The following is a 23,173-nucleotide window of genomic DNA, read 5'->3' on the forward strand; positions in this document are numbered from 1 at the left end:
TCCCTAAAATCTGTTCCCAATCTACTCCTCAGTAAAAAGCTAGAGGATTCCTCAAGTATGTCTTAAGCTGTATCCTCAGATGACTTACAGAGCTGACCCATCAGCTATAACCATTTTTCTTTTTCTACTTTCACAATCACACCAAGCCTCCTGTAATTACTTGAATTACTTGAAATACGTTGCAACTGCTATTTCAAAAGCAATCACATTATCATTCTCACATACCTTGTTCTGTTTTATGCTTCGAAGACAGAACAAGCACAATGATTATGGGAAAGAAATAAGGGACAAATATAGGAATCCACAAACCCAAAATGTTATTGAAAAGCAAGGAATTCTAAATGGTGCCTTAATGCCCAACTGAAAGAACTTTTACAGAAATTCTTTGCCTAAAAGAATTAATTACAGAAAAGTTGAAACTAAATCTAAACCTAGGTCTAATACGCACATCTTATTGCTTATGTAACAAAATGGAAGGTAGGCCTCTCAACCCAAGGTTTGGCAAGCTGTTAGACATCCTCAGTATGCGTGTTCAGTATCACTCTGCAGGCTAAGGGCTTGAGGCATTTTAGCAACATTTCCTCTGTGGAAGAGCAACCAACCACTCCTGACCATCACAATTCGAAACTCAGTAGAAACCAGGAGCTCTGGCCTCTCACAGAGCCATTTGGCTAACAGGTGGGTGGCAGTATCATAACTTTACAAAAAGCAGAGCTTCCCTAGTAAGTGATGTCTATTGGTATATTTACCACCTCGTTATCACAGAATCACAGAACACATCACAGAATCACAGAATGGCTTGGGTTGGAAGGGACCTTAGAGATCATCTAACTCCAACCTCCCTGCCGTAGGCAGGGATGCCACCCACTAGATGAGGCTGGCCAAGGCCCCAGAGACCTCCAGAGATTGTCCAGTCCAACTCCCACTTAAAACAGGGCTACTTAGAGCATGTTGCTCAGGGCTGTACCAACTGGGTTTCACTTATTTTTCCAAGGAAGAAGACTCAACAACGTCTCCAGGAAACCTGTGCCAGTGGTCAGCCGCCTGCACAATGAAGAAGAGTTTCCAGATATTCAGAGGAAGCCTCCTATGCTTCAGTTTGTGCCCACTGGCACTCGTCCTGGTACTGGGTGCCACTGAAAAGAGCCTGGCTCCATTTCCTTCATATACTCTCTCTTCAGGTATTTACCTACATTGATACGTTCCTCCTGAGCCTTCTCTTTCTTCTCCAGTCTGAACAGTCCAAGCTCTCTCAGCCTGTTCTCATATGAGTGATGCTCCAGCCCCTTAATCATCTTTGTGGTGTAGTGACAGGATAGCCTGGCATAACCCAGCACCTTAAATCATTTCTTTTTTGAGGCTGAGCCAGACCTTGTAATGAAATGCACCAACTACAGCTGGTCTGAATGTTTCAAACAGCAGCACAGCTACAAGTAGAAAAGAGACAGAATTTATCTTGTTGAATATTGTTCATTTAATAAAACCTCAACACTTACTTAATAGCTTCACACATGTCCAATCCCATTTTCACACAATTCTTGGCATGATTTTGAAGAGATATAGGTAGTCCAGAAACACAGTAATAGCAGTCACCTAGGATTTTAATTCTCATACATTCATTTTCCTAGAGGAAAAAGCAAAGTCAGATGATCACTTTCAGCTTGAATTACATAAAGTGAGGGTTACTGTTAAAAGGACTGACTTAAGTGATATTTTCAAAATCATTCTGCTTAAGCCTGTTTTGGCAGAGAAAGACTTGGCGTTGCTAAAAAAGAAGCACTGCCAGATAGTTCTGTAAGGGATGATTCCTCCATCTGTTATGGCACTTAATGGACAAAAACAGAAAGTAAGTTCACTCCAAAATCTTTATCACACCTTGGTTTAAAGAACTAAGGTGAAATACCATGTATTCAATCTAAATAAACAGTCTTCTTATTTGACATACATAGTCAAAAGATCTAGCATTCAACGTTTACATCTCTGAAGACATATTATGAAGTACTTCCTGAAACTATCAATAAAAATCTTATTTTTATCTTTTACACTCTAAGACAACATAAAAAATATTATTTTTTTAAAGCAATGCCAGACAACAGTTTTTGAATTAATAAAAATCACAGAAAATTGTTGTCTGCCTTAGCACAGCAAACAAACACAGGATAAAGTTTGATGTAAAGTTTATATTTGAATCTTTTATTGAGTAATCAAGAGGCTGTGGTCAGTAATTAAAATTAATTTGATCAACACTGCCTCCGTTGTTGTCCCGTCTCTTATATGGTTTTCCAGAGAAACAGTTCTGGAATGTTTCTGAGTTTCTTAATCCTTACTGTTGTCAAAAAGCTATTGAGATTCATTCCATTAAGATTTATAAGAACTTATCCATAAGAGCTGTTTATATTGGTCCTATCAGAGAGAGCTATCGTGGCTTTCACAGATTGCTTCACTGGCAGAAACACACTGTCACTAGAGCCAGATTTTTTCTTCATGTGGTTCAAGACTAATCTTCCTGCCAAAGCCTAAGAAATGCTTCTTCCTGAAGGAAGAATTCCCAAGATGAACAAGCATTTCAAGGTGATGTAGGTATTTAAATTAACAGTAGCAGACCAGTAAAAACCCACCTTTGCAATCTGATCAAACTTGCCAAACAGCTCATTGAGCATGTGCACCAATTCCCCAGGCGAGCAGTCACTGGCCAGGCGAGTGAATCCCACAATATCAGCATACAAGATGCTACAACAGAAACGAAGAGAAACTTCATCTTAGTGTCCTTCCCCAGAACTTGGATATGTGATTCAACAGCAAAACCTGAATGTAGGCATTCAGGATTTGGCATTACCATGCCCACAGTCAAAATGGCCACTGCTACATGTGGAGCAATAAATACACCTGTATTTATAGGTAAACCTACATTTACCTTTATAGGCATTGTAGGTTATATATATTTTCCTTTATAGCTACTACCTTCATAGGCACACCTATATTTGTAGGTATTTATAGGTGCTCTATACATATGTGTTATGTTGTATTCAAAAAATAGAAGCCTTTTTCCTACTCACAAATTGATGGAATAATAATGGAAATTATTTCAATAAACTTATTTGTTATCAGAAATTGTTTAACAACTTTTTGTCACTGTAGATTTTTTTTTTGATCAAGATTTATCAATCAATAATTTGCATCATGAAAGTCTTTGTTCAGTTGTTACTCAGACAATTAAATTAAAACTCAATTGTTAAGATAATTCCAACCATATACCATGTTTCTATCCACCAAGAAAAATTAACCAATTCATAAAATTAGACTAAGGTAAAAGTGTTTGTGCTTACAACTGAAGATGAACTTCCTCTAATGTCCTGCAATACTTAATTTAAATATATAGTAGCTTCTACTGACATTACTTAAAATCTGACAAATTGCTCGTTAAGAAAACTACAAATTCATAATAATATAACTAAGAAATTACAATTTCTACTATTATACACAAAAGCAAAAACAATCTAAACAACATTGTTCTAAACAAACCCCTTCGTATTACCACCTTTGTTGCTATTCTGGAACATGGAGTTGTCAGCATTTGATCAAATTAATATATGTTGGATACTGAGCATTAAGTTGTTGAAAAACATACTAAAACACTTATGTTTGTAATTCCACTCATTACTTTCATTGGTTTGTTTTTGTTTTTTGATATCGTTCATAAGTTTCATTACGGTACAATACCTTACATTGGTGTGCCTTTTGACATACAAGTTGTGGAAGTTGTTTGTGTTTTCCAGCTGGCCTGCCTTGGGACCTTGCAACCTCTGAATGATCTCTGCTTTCATTTCCATGGCAATGTGAGCAGGCAGTAAAGAAAGTAGAAGACGCTCCTAAAATTTAAAATGATATGTCCATAATTTCTTCAAGGAGAATAAAATCAGCATGATAGCAATATTGTGCAAGGCATACTTTGTGAAGATGCTACAACAGTTTGATGAGGCTTGCAATCACGCATTTGCCTGGTACGGACTCCAAAATTAATCAGTTCCTTGAAGAACTTGACTGATATTCACACATTTCCAAGTATTATCTAAGTAATATTTTTTCAGATGTATTTTAAATGCTTACACGTAGTTTTAGCAGGTTAAAGACTGAAAAGGAAAAGATAAACTCAGAACACAGAAAATGTTGGTCTTTTGCAGAATTCATTATTTTAATACATATTCTGCCCTTACTTTAATTTGGCATTTGCCAAACCGAAGTTTTCAGAAAACATTCTAAAACAACAAGGAAATTGGCTACATGCAAAAACAAAACAAAATCCATTTTTCCGTATCTTTTCTTGGTATTATACTTACGGTCTTCTCCTTGAGAAACTCCATTACCTCGGTACATTTTAATTTTGCCCATATTACCTGTGACAGCTTTTCATTGATTACCTACTTAACTGGTAAATAGAACTAACGAGAATAGCTAGAACTCTGAAAAAAAAAAAAATACCTTCTACATTGATCATACCTCACCTCAAAACTGAACTTTCCATGGAAATTTCCTATTTTCTGGTAGAGCAGTGGGGAGAATCTAAGTCTGGTTAAGCGTGAAAAACAGACCCTGAACCAATGTGGAAGGAGAAGTCAGCTCTGAAAGCCCATGACAGATTCAGAGAGAGAAACAGCTGTACCAGAAAAGATGACAACCTCTAAAATTTGTGATTTCTGCGTTATTCACAGTGATGCATTCTCTTTGGTTCATGATATGTAGTTTTGCATTGTTTGCAGTCCTATTCATGAGAGTACCAGCAGTGTAACCACTAGTGCAAAGCTCTGCCTGGGATAATTAATCCTATTCAGATCTAATGGTCTTGAGCAGATCATGGCATTAACAGTGCTGTAAACTCTCTGATACGTACAGCTTGCTTGGCTATCTATCTCATTAACAAGTAATGAAGACTCGCTGTTCCCCAAAGCATTTGTGTACCTCTGAGCACAGCATTAGCATGCAGAAGACCTCTGAATCCGGTCCTGCATACACTGTGTAAAAAACCCTCCTATTTCAATGAATCAAGACAGAATCTTGCTTTGTTGTTAAGTAGTATTGAACCAATCCCCCCCCTCTTTTTTTTTTTTTTTAACTTTGTTGAAATCTAGAAGTAATCCTGATTCACGTGTGTATGGGCTGCTCTTTATTTTGCATACTAAATCATGTCACAAAAACTGTAAGACGAGTCATAAAGTCTGACTAAATGAATGAAGAATGAAATAAAAGGCATACTGTTTTCCTACTGCTATGATCTCAGATTGACACGTTGTAACTAGGAAGAATATCTACAATTGACTTTTTATCAAAATGTTAATGTTCACTTATTTCTTGAACTGAAAGATTTATTTATTATGGTTAGGCAGTTAGGCAGGTACACATCCAAGAGGTCAATGTATTTTCATTTTTAATATAGCCTGGTGGAGTTTTTTTTTTTACTAGCTTATAAAGAATGCCTCCAAAACTAATCATTTTTTTCCCCATAATGAAAGCCTACTCTTGCAAGTTGCTGTTTATCAAACAGAAAGCGACTGTGCATTTTGTGACTTATGGTACAGGTCAGCACTTGTTAATAAGTATCACTAAACAGGTAACAAAGAGGTGATCTGTCCTAGCTCCAATTTTACTTCACTGTGCTCTGTGCACTGTTGTGATCTGGCCAGTAAATGCAGACTAGATCACTACCTTCCCATGACTCTTATGATTCCAGAAACACGGTGAGGCAGACACTCCAAGTCCAGGTTACTCCTAATGCCTTGAAAACCTCAGAGAGGCAGGAAAAAAGTCAAAGAGAAGAGCAACAAAAGTTTTTTAAGAAAGCTATAGAAAAAGGTTTTGTAGGAAGCAGAGTAAAGCCAACTATGAGCTGAAGAAACCTCCTCAAGAACGTCTTCCACTGAAATCTTACCGACATGACCTTATAGCTAGTACATGTGATTCACGCATGCAAGGCTATGCCCCCACTATCAGTGTTCTCTAGGGCTATGTTTTCCCCTCACCACTCAAATCACTTGTAGCCGAGACCTTTAAGTCCTATCGTTAAAAGACCAAGAGCACAATGGATACAGAATTTAGTATTTTAATACCTGTCATCATCGTAGGGTTAAGCACTACATTCTTCTCTGGACATATCCACCTGGCTGTCTCTAGATGGCTAGCAACTAGTCAAGCTCGCTAGATTCTTTAACTGAGGATTTTCAGTGGTATCTGTCAAGCTGAGTCCCAAATTCTCATGTGCAAGTTGACTTCCTTGTCAGAATTTTACCTGACTTGCACAGATGATTTCGCCAGTCATTCCCAGCTACATATCACTTGCCGAAAGCCTGGTAAACTTTAGGTGCTTGTTTAGCTTGAATTGGCATGTCTGTTAAAGCTCATAGAGCTGCATCAACTTTTATAAGGTAGCATTTGCAGCATTTTGCACAATGGAGGTTGTGCTGCTGTTACGCTATAAACAAGCAAAATACCCTCAAATACTTGGAATGGAACATTTTCTTCAGTGCTTATTTCTCAAAGTAATCTCTTCTTGACCCAGGGCAATAGTGCATTATTTGCTTGTTCCTGTTTGTTATGTAAACTACTAATTCTGATTCACTCATTTGTACAAGACTGCATGGCTAATATCAACTCTCCTTTTCACCTATGGATATGTAACTTTTAAGAATTTGCAGTTTTAAAGGTCAAAAAGAAAACAGTCCTCCATCTACTTGGATCTCTTGAATAATATAGACACCAAAAATGTCATCATGGAGAAAAAGAGTTGTTCTGATAGGGTTCACTACATTAAAATCAGTTTAGCACCTTACTCTCAGTGGAGAGGAACCAACCTTTAAGCAGTTCACAGAATCTAATACTACATTCCTGCAGGGGGCAATTCTCTCTCTCTTTCTCTGTTGTCTATGGAGGGAACCACAGGTACAAATTTTGGTCCTACTGGAAGAAACGTTCATCTTTGCTGTTGACCCTTTGATTTTGAAGAAGGCTGCAGAAAAACTATGTATATGTAGATCAACGAAGTGAAATAGGGACATTTTTGTCCCTGTAGCCCCATACAAGGGTATTTTTTGTACCAGAGTGTCATTTAGGACACTGAATACAGAATTTTACTTTTCAGGTTTTGTTTTCAGATTGCTGTGGCATACATCTAACCATGTATTTAGCAAACTTGACAAACCAGGTCAATAAGTCAGCAGTGAAAGCTCTAGAAGCAATCAGCCTATATGACACTTCAGCTTCACAATGAAGTTTACAAGTAAACAAGGATAAATTATTTTTTTTCAGCTGCCTTTGAAAGGTATCAAGAAATAATCTATTAAAAAAAAGGAATCACGCGATTCATGATCACACAGTGATGAATCAGCCATCTGGCTCACAAAGCCAGAGATCAACAGGGTACTTGTTTGGCAAATTATGGTACTGTTTTCCAATTCCCGTGTATATTCTCTTAAATACACCTGCTAGGATAAACAGCTGTAACTTGGTTTTGATTAAAGCTGATTTGACTCCTAACTGGGAAGAAGAGATCATTTTTAACAACCAGGTGATATTATCCCCTTAAATTTACTCGGTTAGTAACCTCCACCACCATTATTACCCTTGCACTGAGACTAATAAATTGAGTTTTATTCATACAAAACAAGGAAGGGTATATAATCTTGATTACAGAGGCATTAACAGATGTAGAATTTATCAATTCCTTAGCTGTCTGTTCTACTGCTTGAAAATGTGTTCTATATTTCTTATTTCTAAATCTTGGTCCTGTTACACCTTTCTTAGCTCAAGATTAAAGTGCACACCATTTTTCTTGTAAAGAATTTAAACACTGATCAGATAACTCTATTTCCTTTTTCATCAGGCATACAAACTTAGTTTCATAAATCTCCTGCCACTACATACTTTCTACAGTCTCTTCTCTATACCCTATACAACCTTCAAACATTTCTGAAAGCTGATTTGACACAAGTCTTGACGTTACATTCCAGTACACAGACATTCATGCACATACTCTCTTGCCCTATTCCCCTCAATATGTCCACGACTTACACTGCACAGCTCTCCACTGTAACACTGCTAGAGTTCCCTGCCTGCTATGGCTGCAAAATATTTTTCAAAATTGCAGCTTTCCAAATTTCTAGCTAAGACACATATTCATCGTTTTTAGAATGATGACTTTCCAGACGCAGGACAAAGGTGCATCTTGACTTGATGAATACAGTTTCTGAAGTATTCCATATTACTGTATTTTCTATCAAACCAATATTTGACTTTTCTACAAAATGACTGTGATTGCTTTTATATACCTCCTAGATCATTAATAAAAAATACATATTAAAGGACAAGAACTGGTTCTTGCAGAACACTACGCACATGCCCACCCATTGAACATTTCCATTGACAATTTACAGTTACACCATTCAAAATCCATTAGACAGGGCTCTTTTAACGGGGAGCAGTTTCAGCATTTTTTAACCAAGATGTCCAGTGTCATTACATCAAAAATCTTGCCGAAATGTACTACTTCTGGGAAGTTATTTAAACCTAACCTGTTCCCCATTAAAAACTGAAAAACACTGTTATGTAACTTGACTTTCTGCAAACTCGAGTACCTCCTTCTATTTATTTACAAATACAGAATCATCGTAGCAGAATCCTGAATTTCAAATTGATTGTTTTTAATCTTCCTACCTAGCTGCAGTCCATTCCTTTGGTTAGGATAGTGTGGTGGTGTTCTGTGGTGTTTTTTTTTTTTTTTCCCTTGGAATACTTTTAAAACTGGTCCTGGCCTTGACAAAAACAGGCAAGGATTTTTCCCTACATATCATAGCATTCATAATATTGAACTTTTTTTTTTTTTTTTTTACGTATCTAATTGCTGCTTTTCCTGTCACTCATGGCTAGTATAGACTTTAAGCCAAAGCTGACATCTTTTCTGATTACAGAATTATGAACTCTAATCTATTAATTAACACACTCCTAAAGGGCTCCCCATTGCTAATAACGTTCATCTATGCATTTTTTTCTTCCTGTGGAAAAGTTTTTCTCAAATCCCCAAACATTGTATTGTAAGACTTTCTTCATGATCCTCTAGGTGAAATTTCAAGGCTAGAGACACCACGAACTAGAAAATTAAAACCAGAAAATTAAAACACATAAGCTGAACGAGAGCACCGTCCCCTTGCTCCTCTCTACTTCACCAGCCAAGGAAAGCAAGGTCCAACACAGCTGTTTCTTTGCAGAGGACGCCCAGCAGGTGCCTGGGAGCAGAAGGCCTTAGCCACTCTAGCAAGAAGGGAGCCAGGAGCGAAGGGTGCCATCAGGACCAGACCCTGGCTAGGGGACCATCCCCATGTCCAGGCGAACATGTCAGGCCGAGGTGGCAGCCGAGGGCCCAGATCACCAGGCCAGTCCATGGTGACAAGACATGGCCATGAGGGAGCCAGGAATGGGTCGGGGCCAGTGTGAGGCCCAGGAAGAGCAGCCAGCCACCTCCTGACAAGCCCACAGCAGCAGGGACGAGGCCACCCCAGCAAGTCAGCCACAGGCCAGGGTCTGGAAGAAGGGGCTCATGGCCATACACAGACAAGGTGATGGTGCAGCCTGGGAGCTTCTCCCTGGGGCCACCATCAGGAAGGGGCTACCCTCCCTGCACTGACCCTGCACCAGCCCTGGCTTTTGTTAGGAATGGACGTATTGATTTTCACACTAAATATGCACAATTCTGCATGCTCAACATGCCCAGGTCATTTGCTGCTGAATAGCTCTATGTCTGTGTAGTTAACATCCAGCTGGTCACCTTCATCTTCAAATACCCCTGAAGCTATCTGAAAACACTGCTTTCCGCAACAGTTTCAGTGGATGGGTCTGAAACCTCATTTAAATGCAGAGGCTCACCACATATTTGGCAAAGACAAATTCCTTCAAGGAACTTATGGGATGCTTAATGTTTATGCATAAATTACCATTTGCATATGAACGCTCTCTATGACTAATTTTTCAGATGAGGCTCGCTGTACCTTCAGAATACAAGCATATGTGCTGCTTGTTCCAAGTCAGCAAACAGCAAAACAATAGAGTAAAAACAGAACATAAGGACGTACATAGCCACAGCTGCTTAATAAATCGACACGATTTCAAGGTTTGTTTCAGCCTGATCCTGTTAAGTCTTGCTTTAAGGTTTTTATATCTCAAGACCATTGCTGAATGTCCAGAGGGAGCATTCTTCAAATAATGTGTTTGATGAGATTAACATAGTCATTACTATGTCAGTCTTTAATAATGGTAAAGTATTAGGAATCTGGCATAAGCATAGTGCAGCACACACAGTGTCTTACTTGAATTCACAGTCACGTTTCAGAAAGAAATGCCGTATCTTATACACAATTTCTGTGCAATCCAAGAGGCAAAAAGCCATTGAAAACTCAGAGCAATAGTTACTTTGATTTCTTTGTCAAAGGTATATATATATATATATCTATATGTATATATGTGTGTGTATATATATATGTATATACATACATACCTTTTCACTGTTAAAATACACTCCAAAACTAACTACTACCTAACACTAAGTTAGTAAATAGGTGTTTATACTAAAGTATGCTCAGCTGTCAACTGCAACTGCGTTTAGAGCCTGAATCAATGCCAAAAAGAGAAGCAAAATGCCTTCTACAGGCACTAGGCCAACCCCTTGATGACCAAGGAATTTTATTCCTTATTTTCATTGTATTCAGTTCTTTCCTCATCAAGTCACTTTCTTAATTTAGGAAGCACACATACTAAATATATATAGTTTTGCTTTCTTAACCTAGTAGGCAAAGGTGATAGTCAAGGAATAGGGTGCACCAGATGTTGCACAGGTATATAATTACAAGAAACTTCCACAGTACCTGAGGCTGGCATGTTCACATGGGGAAGTTACAAGCATACACACTGACAGTGGGACAAGCTGAAGTAGCAGCTTAAGATGAATTTGTTACTCCATGAAGTTTATTAGCCCTGGCATGTCTGTAAGTTTTCAGCTAGAGAGTTCAAATGCTGTGGTGAAAATGTCTTTATAAATGGTTGTCAACAACGTATTAATACCAAATATTAGACACCCACATTCTCTTTCTTTGCCTTTTCAAATATAATAGCAACAGTTGAAGTGTTCAAGCTATACTTCAGTTCTCCCTCCCCTCCACCTTTTAGACAACAAAGCCTTTTAACTCCAAATAAAACTCAATTAACATTTTGATGAGAACAGCTTTATTTTATTTTTAGTTAGAAATTAAAAAAAAAAAAAAAGTATGAAGGTGTCTATGCAGCCATTTCCCCACAGACAGAGGTCTCCTGTTCAGCTGCCCAGTTTAAAGTCAAACGTTGTTGTTGAAAGCATCAAATCGAAAGCAAAAGTATTTCTACAGAACAACCTTCCACTTAAGTAGCAGGATCATGTTTGAAGTACACCAACAACATAGCTCCTCCACACTCTATTAGGTAGCATGAAACAGGTTGTTTTCACCTTGGACTTTGTAGTCCCAAAGCTGGGACTTCTGATGCTAACGTTTTAGCAGCCTGCTTGCAGAATACCAATTAAGCATGGAAGAATGAATTTCCTTCTGTATTTCACTGGTAATTATCCAATATTTTACCAGATGCCATACGGGCCCCAGACATTTGTGTGATCAAACATAAGTTACCACACAGAAGGATCAAAAACAAGCATCAGTCACCCAACCATGCCTGCTGTGGGCTCATAAACACTTCAAAATGGGTCAGATGAGCAGTCAGAAGTAGGGCCAGATAGCAATGAAAACGAATCAAAAAATCTCAAGTCTTTTCATTGGATTAATCAGGAGCAGAGGTAGATGACAATCAGTTTGGCCCATACAATGGCTTACTTTAAATGCAGGGAAAAGTTAATTCAAGCAAAAATTAATTCAAAAAAAAGTTATTTCATTCAAATACAAATGAAAAGGAAGCCTACATTAAAATCTGTCTGTCCTACTTCTTGTGAAACAGTGATGATAAATTTTACTGATGTAAGCTGTATCTTTTAACACCTTTTTACTGAGCAGCACAGTAAGCGTCACTGTTCATTCAAGGCTCACTTCCTAGCCTTGAGGAACAAAAAGCTGACTCACCCTAAGACGAAACCATAGAAGAGGCAGATCTCCAGAGGCTATACTCTGCTACTGCATTTATAAAGCAGACCTTCTGTTTCCTTACAATGATCTAAATAAAAGGTAACAGTACTGATTTGCATTATATCTTTAAGTTGGGAATAAAAGTTTCTGTTTTGTTTATTCACATCATTTATATCCTGTAGAAATCTCTCAGCAGCTCTTAAAAAATTGTACTTACTACTTACTAAACAAATAAAGTTTTAAATGAAAAACTATGTTCCCACTGGAAAATAAACACACACACAAAATCTCTTAATTTTGATGAACCTTACAAGGAAAAAAAAAATAGCAACTTACAGTACAGCAGATATACAAAAAGCTATTCGTAAACATATATTACGAGGCCTAACTTCTCAAATCAGAATTTAAGTTCTGTAAATAATAGCAAGGGTTAAAGCTTTCAGAATTACCTTCATTTTATTTTCTAAAGCTCCTAAGTAACATTTACAATGTTACTGCATGCACAGTTCCCAAAGGGTTTTATACAGTAGTTTTCAGAGGTGTTTTAGGCATTTAAAGATGCAGAGAGAAGCTTTGGGCTTAATCCACAGAAAGACTGAGGTGGTAAATGCCTAACTTTCAAGTGCTTTGTCACCAAGAGAAAGTAGATCCCAAGAAGTCAGACACTAGGACTGTGTGCAATGCACAGAGAAAATCTGAATCCTAAAAAACAGACTGAAAAATTAGAGCTCAGAGGGGAGGACACACAGGCAGGAAATGAGCAGAAAGGAGCATTGCCTACAGTTCTGTACTGAAAACCACCAGAGGCTTAGCTCTGCGACACGAGGAGGCACCTTTATTTGCTTGGGAACTTGTTGTGGGTAAAACAGACAGGGAATTTTAATTGAATTAATTTATTGCAAACAAAAACAAACCTTCCATCACTGATTCAGGTTTTTGGAGAAAGAAAAAAAAAACCACAAAACATACAAAATAAACACCAAGACAAATACACAAATATCTATCCTCCCTGCTTCCCAGTCCCAATTTTCCTTATTCCTGTGACAAGGTGACAGGTGATATAGGAAATCAAGGTTGTATCTGGGATGTTTTTTTTCTGCCACTCCGTGCTTAATCACTTCTGCTGTTCTTTGCTTAATGGATTCTGCTACCCTTGCCCTCAGTGTCCCCCCTCTGGTGTGTGCTGTCCTTTGGGACAAGCAGGGTGTAGGTACTCCTTTTAATGCAAAGGGCCCCCCATGCCTAAGAGCTCATCCCCAGTCTCCGCCAGCTGCTTGTTTCTTTCTGTGTTTGGGCAGGGGGACTGAGTGTCTCTGGCTGGATAATGTTTCAGCATGCAATGGCTAAGTTTTTCCACACACAGTCTTTTTTTCCACAGCTGCTTTCATGTTCCCCGTGGCAGCTGGATCCAGCTTTGACTGTCACACAGCAACTTCTGACACCCACCCCCCCAACACCACTGCATCCCCACTACTTGCCGCTGCCAACAGGAGCTCATTAGAGTTTCACAGCTACCAATGCTGCAGAAAACAGGTCATCAGATGTAGAAATTTTCACGTTTTATCTGAAGATCCAGGGGTTAGACAACATGCTCTGTGAGTGACCCTGTGTTCAAACAGTCCTCTGCCAAAAGAGACCTCTCTTCTAACCCAAAGGGAGAACACTCGTCTGTGAGCAGATTTTCTCTCTCTGCAGTGCTCAGGTGAATTCCCTACTATCCTGGTTCTAGTTAGAACAGAGTTAATTTTCCTCCTTGTAGCTGGTAGGGTGCTATGTTTTGGATTAGGATGAGAAGAGCGCTGATAACATGCTGATGTTTTAATTGTTGCAGAGCAGTGCTTACACCAGGCCAAGGACTTTTCGGCTTCTCGCTCTGTCCTGCCAGCGAGCAGGCTGGGGGTGCAGCAGGAGCTGGGAGGGGACAGACCCAGGACAGCTGACCCAAACTGGCCAAAGGGGTATTCCATACCATCTGGCGTCATGCTAAACAATATATAGGGGTGGCTGGCCGGGGTGGGGGGCCGGCTGCTCGGGGATAGGCTGGGCATCGGTCAGCGGGTGGTGAGCAACTGCATTGTGTATCACTTGTTCTGTACACATTACTAGTAGTAGTACTATTATCATTATTATTATTATTATTATTATTTTCCTGTCTTAATAAACTGTCTTTAACTCAACCCACAGGCTTCACTTTCCCGTTTCTCTCCCCCATCCCAGAGAGGAAGGGGGGAGGGTGAACGAATGGCTGTGTGGTGCTTAGCTGCCGGTTGGGTTAAACCACAACACCTAGACCCCAGGCTCTGGCACAAGGGCCACTGCGTTCCCTGCTTCTCTTTCATGGAAGGCACAACCCAGCTGAGATGTCCCCTGTGTGTCCTTCGACACAGGGAAAGTCGGGCCCCATCCTGTTATTCTGTGGGACCAGGCCCAGGATCATGGAAAGCTAAAAGCTTCACATACTGAGGAATTTCAAACGGGTCTAATTCTTCCCAGTTGCAGGTTGTTACTGTTCCTTCAAAACCCTGGCTTACACATGGATGCCAGATTTTGTGTGTTTGAGAATAGGAATTAAATATTGAATAGTTCAGTTAGAAGAGACCTTCAAAGATCTAGTACAACTGCAATACACACACACATGCTGTAAAAACAAATACCAAAGCTGCAGCTGGTTGAGTTGAGCAGCATTATTTCTAATGATGAATATGCTATTGATGAATTAAATCTATGCTATAATCAATGCACTTAAATAACTTCCAGTCTTTTGAGAAATCTGGAAATGGTTTGTGAATTCTTTATAGAATCCCTTTCTGATAACTTCCAGCATACACCATCAATATACTCCTTCCCTTTACTTAAAGTGATCAATTTTGAAAAGTTTAAACATGGTTTAATACATCTATCCACCAGAAAAACATGTTGACAAGGAGGATTTTGTACTGCTCAAACTGATAAAATGAAAGGAAAACAGAAGATAATTTTGAAGACATCGTTTTCCAATTATATGTAATACTTGTCAAAATTTTACCATGTAATTCACAGGATTGTAATTTATTATTTACCACTGAAACTTCAGCAATACAGGCACATGCTGACTATTTAGCATAGAAGAACCATAATTCCTGGAATGGGAGGCAGAATTGAAAATGTAAATCTTCAGCATAACAAGATGTTTATTGTCATATTTGGCTCCTGTTCCCGTAATCTTAGTGATTTTTTTTTTAACCGATACTTCTGTATGTTTTCAGCCTCTTGTAGAGAGAACTGATATAAAATATATTCTTTGATTTGTATTAACACACTATTGTTAGTTTATTTACACGCTGTTGTTATTAATAAGCCTAAGGGACTCAATTTCCTCTTCAGTTGTGCTTTAGTGCACATGCAGTGCCACTGACTTCTGAAGAGTATATTTATCAACCAGGCATGAAGGTTACTGGAGGATTTCCTAGAGACTTAGAATGGACTTGCTGAGGTTGTTTCAATGCTGGAAACTGCTGGAAGCTGTTGAACTAGAAGGGCTTTCTAGAGGAAGACTGTAGAAAACTGCCCTGCAAGGACTCAATGAGAAATTTATTTTCAAGTCTTGGTGTTTCCTCTGTTTCGCCAGCAATTCTGAATTTTCCTTGGTTGAAGAATTAACTTATTTTAAACAAGTTAACTGTGCTGTAATTAAAACCCAATTTTATTTTTTATTTTTATTTTTTTTTGAGACCAGCAATTCCACTCTAAGGCCTGTATGAGTCATGCTCCATCATATCAAGGGTGTTTTAAAATTTGAATAAACTCTAAGCAATCCAAGCAAGGTTAAGCTTTTACAGCTACAAAAGTCCTGCAAGGACTGCAGTCCACGCAATAAGCAAGTTCTATAAATTACTTGGGGGCAAAAGGTTGTTTCATGTTTGGAAAAAAAGAAGCTTTCATTGCAAAAGCTCATCTCTTAGTTCATAACAACTGCTATTCAGGGAATGACACTGCAGCTGCATAAGGCATTTCTTATTCAACACTTTACAGATAGAGGTCTGCATCTTATCTGGCTGGTGTGAGATCAGTTCCTCTGATATTCTCCTCTATCTTTTTCCTTGTGAAGTCTCCAAGGAAGCCTGGAGCTCTGGATTTTGTGCTGAAAGAGGCTCCAGTCTGAAATTGTGTGCTGAAACAGAAGAGTGTTTGACTGCAGCTGGTCCATCCTTCTTCGGTGAACCCACAGCTCTTCCAGCAGGGCAACACTGCTTACATTCAGCACAGTAACAGCCATCCAGACCCGTCACCTCATATCCTACAGGATGGCTTCTTCAAAGCCTGTTTTTCTCTCAAACTAAAAGAAAGGTGACATTTTGATAACATCTTCCAATGCTAGTTTCAACTAACTATCCTCATCTGTAACTTCACATTTGCATTCACGTGTTTGTTACTGCTACCTAACAGCAGTTACCTTCCCTTCAAGCGGCACAGCAATCCGATAACATATGGAATACACTATTTTCATGTTTCTACTTTCAATGCAGAAGAAGGGAGTAAACAGGAATAAAATATAGCCACAAGGAACTGGAAGACTAGCAACAAATCATGTTTCTTCAGCGTTATGTAGGAGGTTTACTTACGCTAGACAGAAAGGAAAAATGGCAGTGCCTGCGGGCCAAATTTAAAATACCTAAGTTAAGTAAATCTGATGCTTTTTTTTTTTAATGGTCAACGAGGAAGTATGAAATGCCCCCAATAGTTAGGGCCCAAACTGCATTGCATTTGGGGCCCAAACAATACTGCAAGATGTAGTAGTAAATACGGTTATTTTCAAGCAATAGCCAAAAACATTTTTTATGAAGAAGCAAGGAAAATGCCTGCTGTTGAATATACAGTTACAATTGGCCCTACCCTCAATATCCATGTTATTTCACAAACAAATTTATCTGGCTACTATAAAGCAAGAAACAAAGCAGCGTTCCTGCACTTCATGAATTCAAGAAAAATTATTCTTCCTTCAGTATTCTTTTCATCTTCTAGAAATGTGCATAAGCTACCATCTGCAAAGTTACATACTCAGGATTTATTTTATACACAAATTGAAATCAAAACAAATCAAATGTATTTCTAGATTTATCTGCAGTAGCATAAAGCTCACTGTAAAAGCTGACAGACCTCCATACTGTAGCGTACTATGCAACACTAAAGCACTTCTGTGACTAACCCTCTACACACTGGGGGTACATGCTCCGACAACAAATTTTTGTGACTAAGACCTGTGCATATTTTATAGTTAAGTAACTTTCACTCAAATCTTTACTTTTTGACAAATGCAGAAAGCTACTTCTTAAAAAATAATCTGAGCATAGAAGAAAATTAAAGGGACAGAGAGATTTTTGTAAATATATATATTTTTAAAATTTCTCAGAGAGGAGCACTAAGGAAGTTGAAACACTTGATCATACAAAGACATTTGTCCTGTCCCCTGCTTACTTTCCTCAGGATCCTTTTGTAAGGGATCTTAACTTCCAGAAGTCTAGGCAGCCAATAGCAAGTCCATCACGCTCACCCACAGGATCACTGAAACCTTCAGAGAATTCTTATTTTTTCTCTACAAAAGCTGTCTTGACACTACTTCTACTTATCACCCTCACCTGAATATGCATTAATTTTATATTCTACTTCCACCCACAAGCCCAAAACAGAAATGGGGTTCCTAAGTCTGTAGTCCCCTGATCCCCCATGGAGCTCTGCCCACAACTGTTGGTGAGGGAGATACTGCACGCAACACGTAGCGGTAGCAGCAGCATTTCAGCTGTTTCAATCCTACATTTCTTTATATCTCTCAGATGAATACATGGATATGAGGATTTATTACTGCTTATTTTATTTATTCTATTTATTCCTTGACCTCTTCTTCTCACACTTCACCTTGAGATAAATCCTGTAATGAGTCTTCCATAAACACGGGACACTTTTCTTTCACAATGAATGCAGAAGCATAAAAAAAGTATTTATTATGCTTACTACAGGGAATCATATGGCATAGTTCCAGAACACAAGCTTAGTCTGAAAAAGATGAATCCGTTCATTCCTGCACAGTTAAAACCACGCTTTCTGCTTCTTTCTAGTCATTGCTTCTAAACTTACAGGAACATTTCTCCTTTCAATGCTAATTTACTTTTCCAAAGATATAAAAAATATATATATTTTAATTTTTCAAATTACTCAATGTCCCTTTTCATTTAAGGAAAAATTCAAATGTTCTTGCAGTTATTTTAAATGACTATTACCAATTTGCATTCATAAAAACAAGGTATTAAACATTAAGAATGGATTCCACTGAATGCCTTTCTTTCCTTTTTTTCCCCTGTGATTGATAACAACCAGTTAGCCTAGAATCAACCAAAAATACTTTACTTTCAAAGGTGGAGTGAAAGTAGCTTTCTTATGTTTGATTATTCACATTTAAATTCCAAGAAGATGAGGTGGGCAAGCTACACAACACAGCCTAGTCCCTTAGGACTTTTACTATTCATTTTTACATGCACTTACATTCTGTATCTATAGCCACAGAAATTCACTCAACACGACTTACAAGAGTGCATAACTTAAGGCTGTTTAAGGCATGACCAGAGATACCTTCCTGAACTAATGCCTAGCTTTGGAATTTTATAGACTACAAATATTAAGTACTGCATACCAACTTGCAAGTTCAAATGGCATAGATTTGACAATATGCCTTAAATCAGTATTTTTCAAACTTCTTAAAGCCGAAACTAACATCATGAAATCAAAATTAAATCAAAAGGCAAACTAAATCTCTCATGGAGTGGTAAACAACCCTGCATCCATGTTAACTCAGAAGCAGCTGTCACTGTACTCACTCAGCAGCTGATGTCGGACTGTTTCCAATGCCACATTAACCTCACAAAATAAAAGCCTTTTCAGAGGGCAGCCGAGATATTTGTTTAAATACATAGGCTTTTCAGACTAAGAGACTGAGTCATTTATCAAGGTTAGGCTAAGCACCTGACCAACTCAAACACATACTTCCACGGAATGAAAACCTTGCATCATATTCTACCAGTAATTTTATTTTCCTTGCTTCTTTTAAAAAATGTATTTTATTACCTACCCATACTAACAGGCTGAAATGCCAGCATCATTTATGATAAACCACTGTACTGAAGAACTTGAAGTGATGAGCATTCCACAAATAATAAAGTCAATTCGTCAACAATAGCTAGATTTTTCAAAGTTACACTACTCACTGATTCTTCTTCTCAAGCAAGACATAAGTGTCTCATTGCAAGTAAATGAACAGTTGTGATATTTTAGGAGAAAGTGTTTAATATATGAAAGAAAGTTTCACATGCTATGGCTGGAAAGGGAGGCAGGCAGCTAGTCACTTAAAAGAAGACAGAGGTAAGTAGACCCCGTGCTTATGCTCAAGACAAGTGCAAGAATTCTCTCTTTGAATCCAGGAGCTATGGGGCTCCTCTCTAACTGCAAGAAATGCAAGATGCTAGACAATGACAGTGACTAGCAATGACAGAAGAGCTCCCACAAGTTGAAGAGTATTTCTACTACCAAATTATTTGAAGAGGAGATATGAAGACAAGGAAGCCTCAACAGCTAAGAGGAGGATGTAGAAATGAGTACCATTAGCTCTTTGAGAGAACTCTGGTCAAGTACTTTCAAAGACCAAATGGTTGGCCCTTTCTACACACAAAGGTATGTTAACATGTTTATACAACTGCAAAATACCACTGACTAAACTAGCAGATCAATTCACCATTAACTTGAAGCTTTCTGAAACAGGGTTTAAGAGACCCCGTATAACACTGCCAGGATCAGAGTCAACTTTAGGCATCTGTTGACACCTGGAGAGGATGAAAACCCTTTGGTGCTATTAAGACTTTGATTTTAACAGCATTGTCAGTGAAAAGGACCACATTTCAATGCAGTTTTGGGGATTGAAAGGACATTGAATCTCTTTCAAAAAAACTTTGAGTATGCTTTAAGTAGTGGCACATATTGGGGCTGCTCCTTCAGCTCCCTCCAGCCTCCAGCTATTACAAGCCCACCCTGTCTTTCAAGGCTCTCTACAGCCCACAGTTTAGTTGTCTAGTTATCCTGCCTCATTGGTAAGGTCCCAGAGGGACTGAAGCCCTTAGACATTTCCATAGTGTTGGATTTTTCACTTTGTCTCTGAGACTCCGATCACTTAGTTTATTCCTACTAGTATGAAGAGCAATGCTTTTTTTTTTTTTTTTTTTTCTGGAAATCGCTATAAATCACCACTATGACTAGCAGAGGCTTATCACATGGCTTCTCCATTTGTGCCATAAGCTGGAAAAGTCATTCTCTTCCTCAAAACGGATGGCTGCTCAATTTTCCTACACATATTCAAAACCACATTTTTTTTTATTTTTACCTAAGTTTCAACAAACATCAAGCTGACTTGATTCTTTTCAAGTCTACCTCTGACAATAAATCATGAATTTTGCAGATCCTGTATCCAATTGCATTTTAAGGCACCCCCAAAATCCGCTGTTCTACTGAGATGTCAGAGTTCTCTGAGCTTCATCTGCTGCATACGTGTGTTCTCATTCCAGATGCATTAAACACATTCATTAAACTATGGTGCTGCCACTTCCTTTTCTCTTAGGTGCATCTTCATTCACGGTATTCACACTTGTCAACCAATCCACCTTCAGCCAGTCATATCTTTAAAATGTTAATTTATGCTATGCAACAGCATGCTAATATCTTTGATGGGCTGGATAATAAATTTAACTGAATGAAGAAAATTAGGGAGAAACTGTGGTACAATGATTTATGTAAGTTATAGCATATCTATTTATAGCATTGCACAGCCTTGTAATGATAGTCTGTTGGCATCACTGAGAATCCTTGTACAGAGCTCAGACAAAAACATTGACAACAACAATAATATTTAATTGCATTTTACATGCAAAAATTAATGGGAATTCAGCTAATAGTAATATGTACTGATTTTAAGTTCTATTTATAGCATTGCACAGCTTTGTAATGATAGTCTGTTAGCATCACTGACAATCTTTGCACAGAGCTTGGACAAAAACGTTAACAACAATAATATTTAATTGCATTTTATATGCAAAAATTAATGAGACAGGACTTCAGCTAATGGCAATATGCTATTCATATGCTACTGATTCTAAATTGGGTTATGACATATCATTTGTTCCTCAAACTCATTGAAGATGCATGCATTAAATTACAACAACTCTGGAAAATACATATGGGGAAGAAAAATTAGCTATACACAAAAATTGGCTTTACATAAAATGAACAAAATGGAGAGGAAGTCTGTCACAGAACACCCAAAAGATAAGCAAGCAACTCTCATTAGAAAGGAAGACATTAATGGAACGACACTAGACTGCAGTCTTTCACATAAAAAAAATAATAAATATATAATGTATAAGAGGTAAAACAAAAGCTTGTGGTTTTGCTGATATTATCTTGTTAGAACAATAAAAAAATAGGCATCCTTGGACATATCTGCAGAGTATTTGTATGTCACAATAACAGTCACACTAACATTTCCATCTTCTATTTTATAACTACGATCACAAGCTGAACATACTTGTTTTCCCTATGATACCAGAAAACAAATGTTCAGTCTTAACATACGGTGACTATGTAAGGAGGAGTTTTAAAACAACCTGGAAGAGTTATCTTAAAAGGAAGGAAGACTAGCAGTCCAATTTTTGTTTGTAAACATAGAGAGAAATTGAGCTATTATTAAATATTCCATTTTTCACAGACAGACTTAGTCCAGCAGCCTCTAAATTGCAAAATCACAGATGAGGAGTTAGTCATCTGGACTAAACCTATTTGCTGTAATTGTGTTTTTAGAGTGTTGTCAGCGTGGATTGCATTACAGCTGCACATAATCCCTGTGAGCACTAGACTTTTTTTTTTTTTTTAATTAATTAAAAAAAGAAATGTAGCCCCATTTGTTGCAGCATATCAGCCCTGGGCAGCCCAAGGTTTCCCTTCGATGCTGTAAAGGGCACTGTTAAAGGTACCTGTGACAGACTGACTCATCCCCAAAAGCCATAAAGCAAAGGGAATGTAACAAAGCCAAATTATACTCCTATTTCCCCCCTCTCATCTCACACTCAAAATATTGCAGTACCCCATATAGCATGGAGTTGGGATGGAAGGCAGGTATTGGGATCTACTCCGACATTCTAAAGGATCTCATTTATAATTTCTGCATTTCTCAAGGATCACATTTCCTATTGGATAAAGGCAGTCTTCCAAAACTGGCATTCTTTCCAAACACAGAAAATAGACAAGAGCTTTAAAGTCATTAAAAGGCATGCGAAAAAGTTCTAGAGAAGAAACTTGCTCTGAGGCATGGAAACAAAAGATTTTAACATGCAGAGCATAAAGAAAGCCAAAAAACTAGATGAAGTTGTGTCATTCCTACCAACACCTACAAGAGATCAGAGAGATGAAAAATGATTGATTCTGAGGTACGAATCGGAGAAGGTCACATTAATTAATATCACAGAATAACAGGCTTTAAAAAAAGGAACAATTCTCAGGACCAATTTTTCTGATGATACAAAGTTATTCCTTGCAATCAGAAGACCAGTGGACTGTGAACAGCTGCAGAGAGGTCTCAGAAGATGGAGGCCAGCACACACAGCCTGCCCACCAGCTGTCTCCAAGAGCTCCTGCCCAGCTTTCTCTAGTGTTCTCAGCCACTACATTCCCCACCTCTCTTTGGTGAGAACTACGCTTGTATTGGGCATAGGTGGCAGGGTTTTGGTGGCTGGGGAGCTGCAGTGTTGGCCCCTGTGGGAAGAGGTCATCAGCTCTGCAACAGACCCATTGCACGACACAGCTGAGACCATCAAAGCTGGTGGCATCTCTGGGAAAACATATAAAAGAAAACGCTGGCAGAAAATGCCAGGGAGTCAGAGGAGGAGCAGCTCCATGGTGGGGCACACGTTCATGGCTGCCCGAGGAGCACCCACGCTGGAGTAGGTGGATACTCCTGAAGGCCC

The 23,173-nt window shown here is 38.5% G+C and overlaps 1 protein-coding gene across 2 annotated transcripts in view; it reads right to left on the bottom strand.

The window, feature by feature from the left end:
- Window positions 1-23,173, bottom strand: part of ADCY2 (adenylate cyclase 2) — a 212,236-nt gene that overhangs the window by 76,765 nt on the left and 112,298 nt on the right. For both annotated transcript variants that reach the window (XM_048076378.2, XM_048076377.2), the window contains exons 5-7: window positions 3,721-3,869; window positions 2,619-2,730; window positions 1,497-1,624 (exon numbers count right to left, since the gene is read on the bottom strand). In XM_048076378.2, the coding sequence (XP_047932335.2) occupies window positions 1,497-1,624; window positions 2,619-2,730; window positions 3,721-3,869 (389 nt within the window). The remainder of the gene's footprint in view (window positions 1-1,496; window positions 1,625-2,618; window positions 2,731-3,720; window positions 3,870-23,173) is intronic.

This window comes from Anser cygnoides, chromosome 2, assembly GCF_040182565.1.
Source record: "Anser cygnoides isolate HZ-2024a breed goose chromosome 2, Taihu_goose_T2T_genome, whole genome shotgun sequence".
NCBI classification, from domain to species: Eukaryota; Metazoa; Chordata; class Aves; order Anseriformes; family Anatidae; genus Anser; species Anser cygnoides.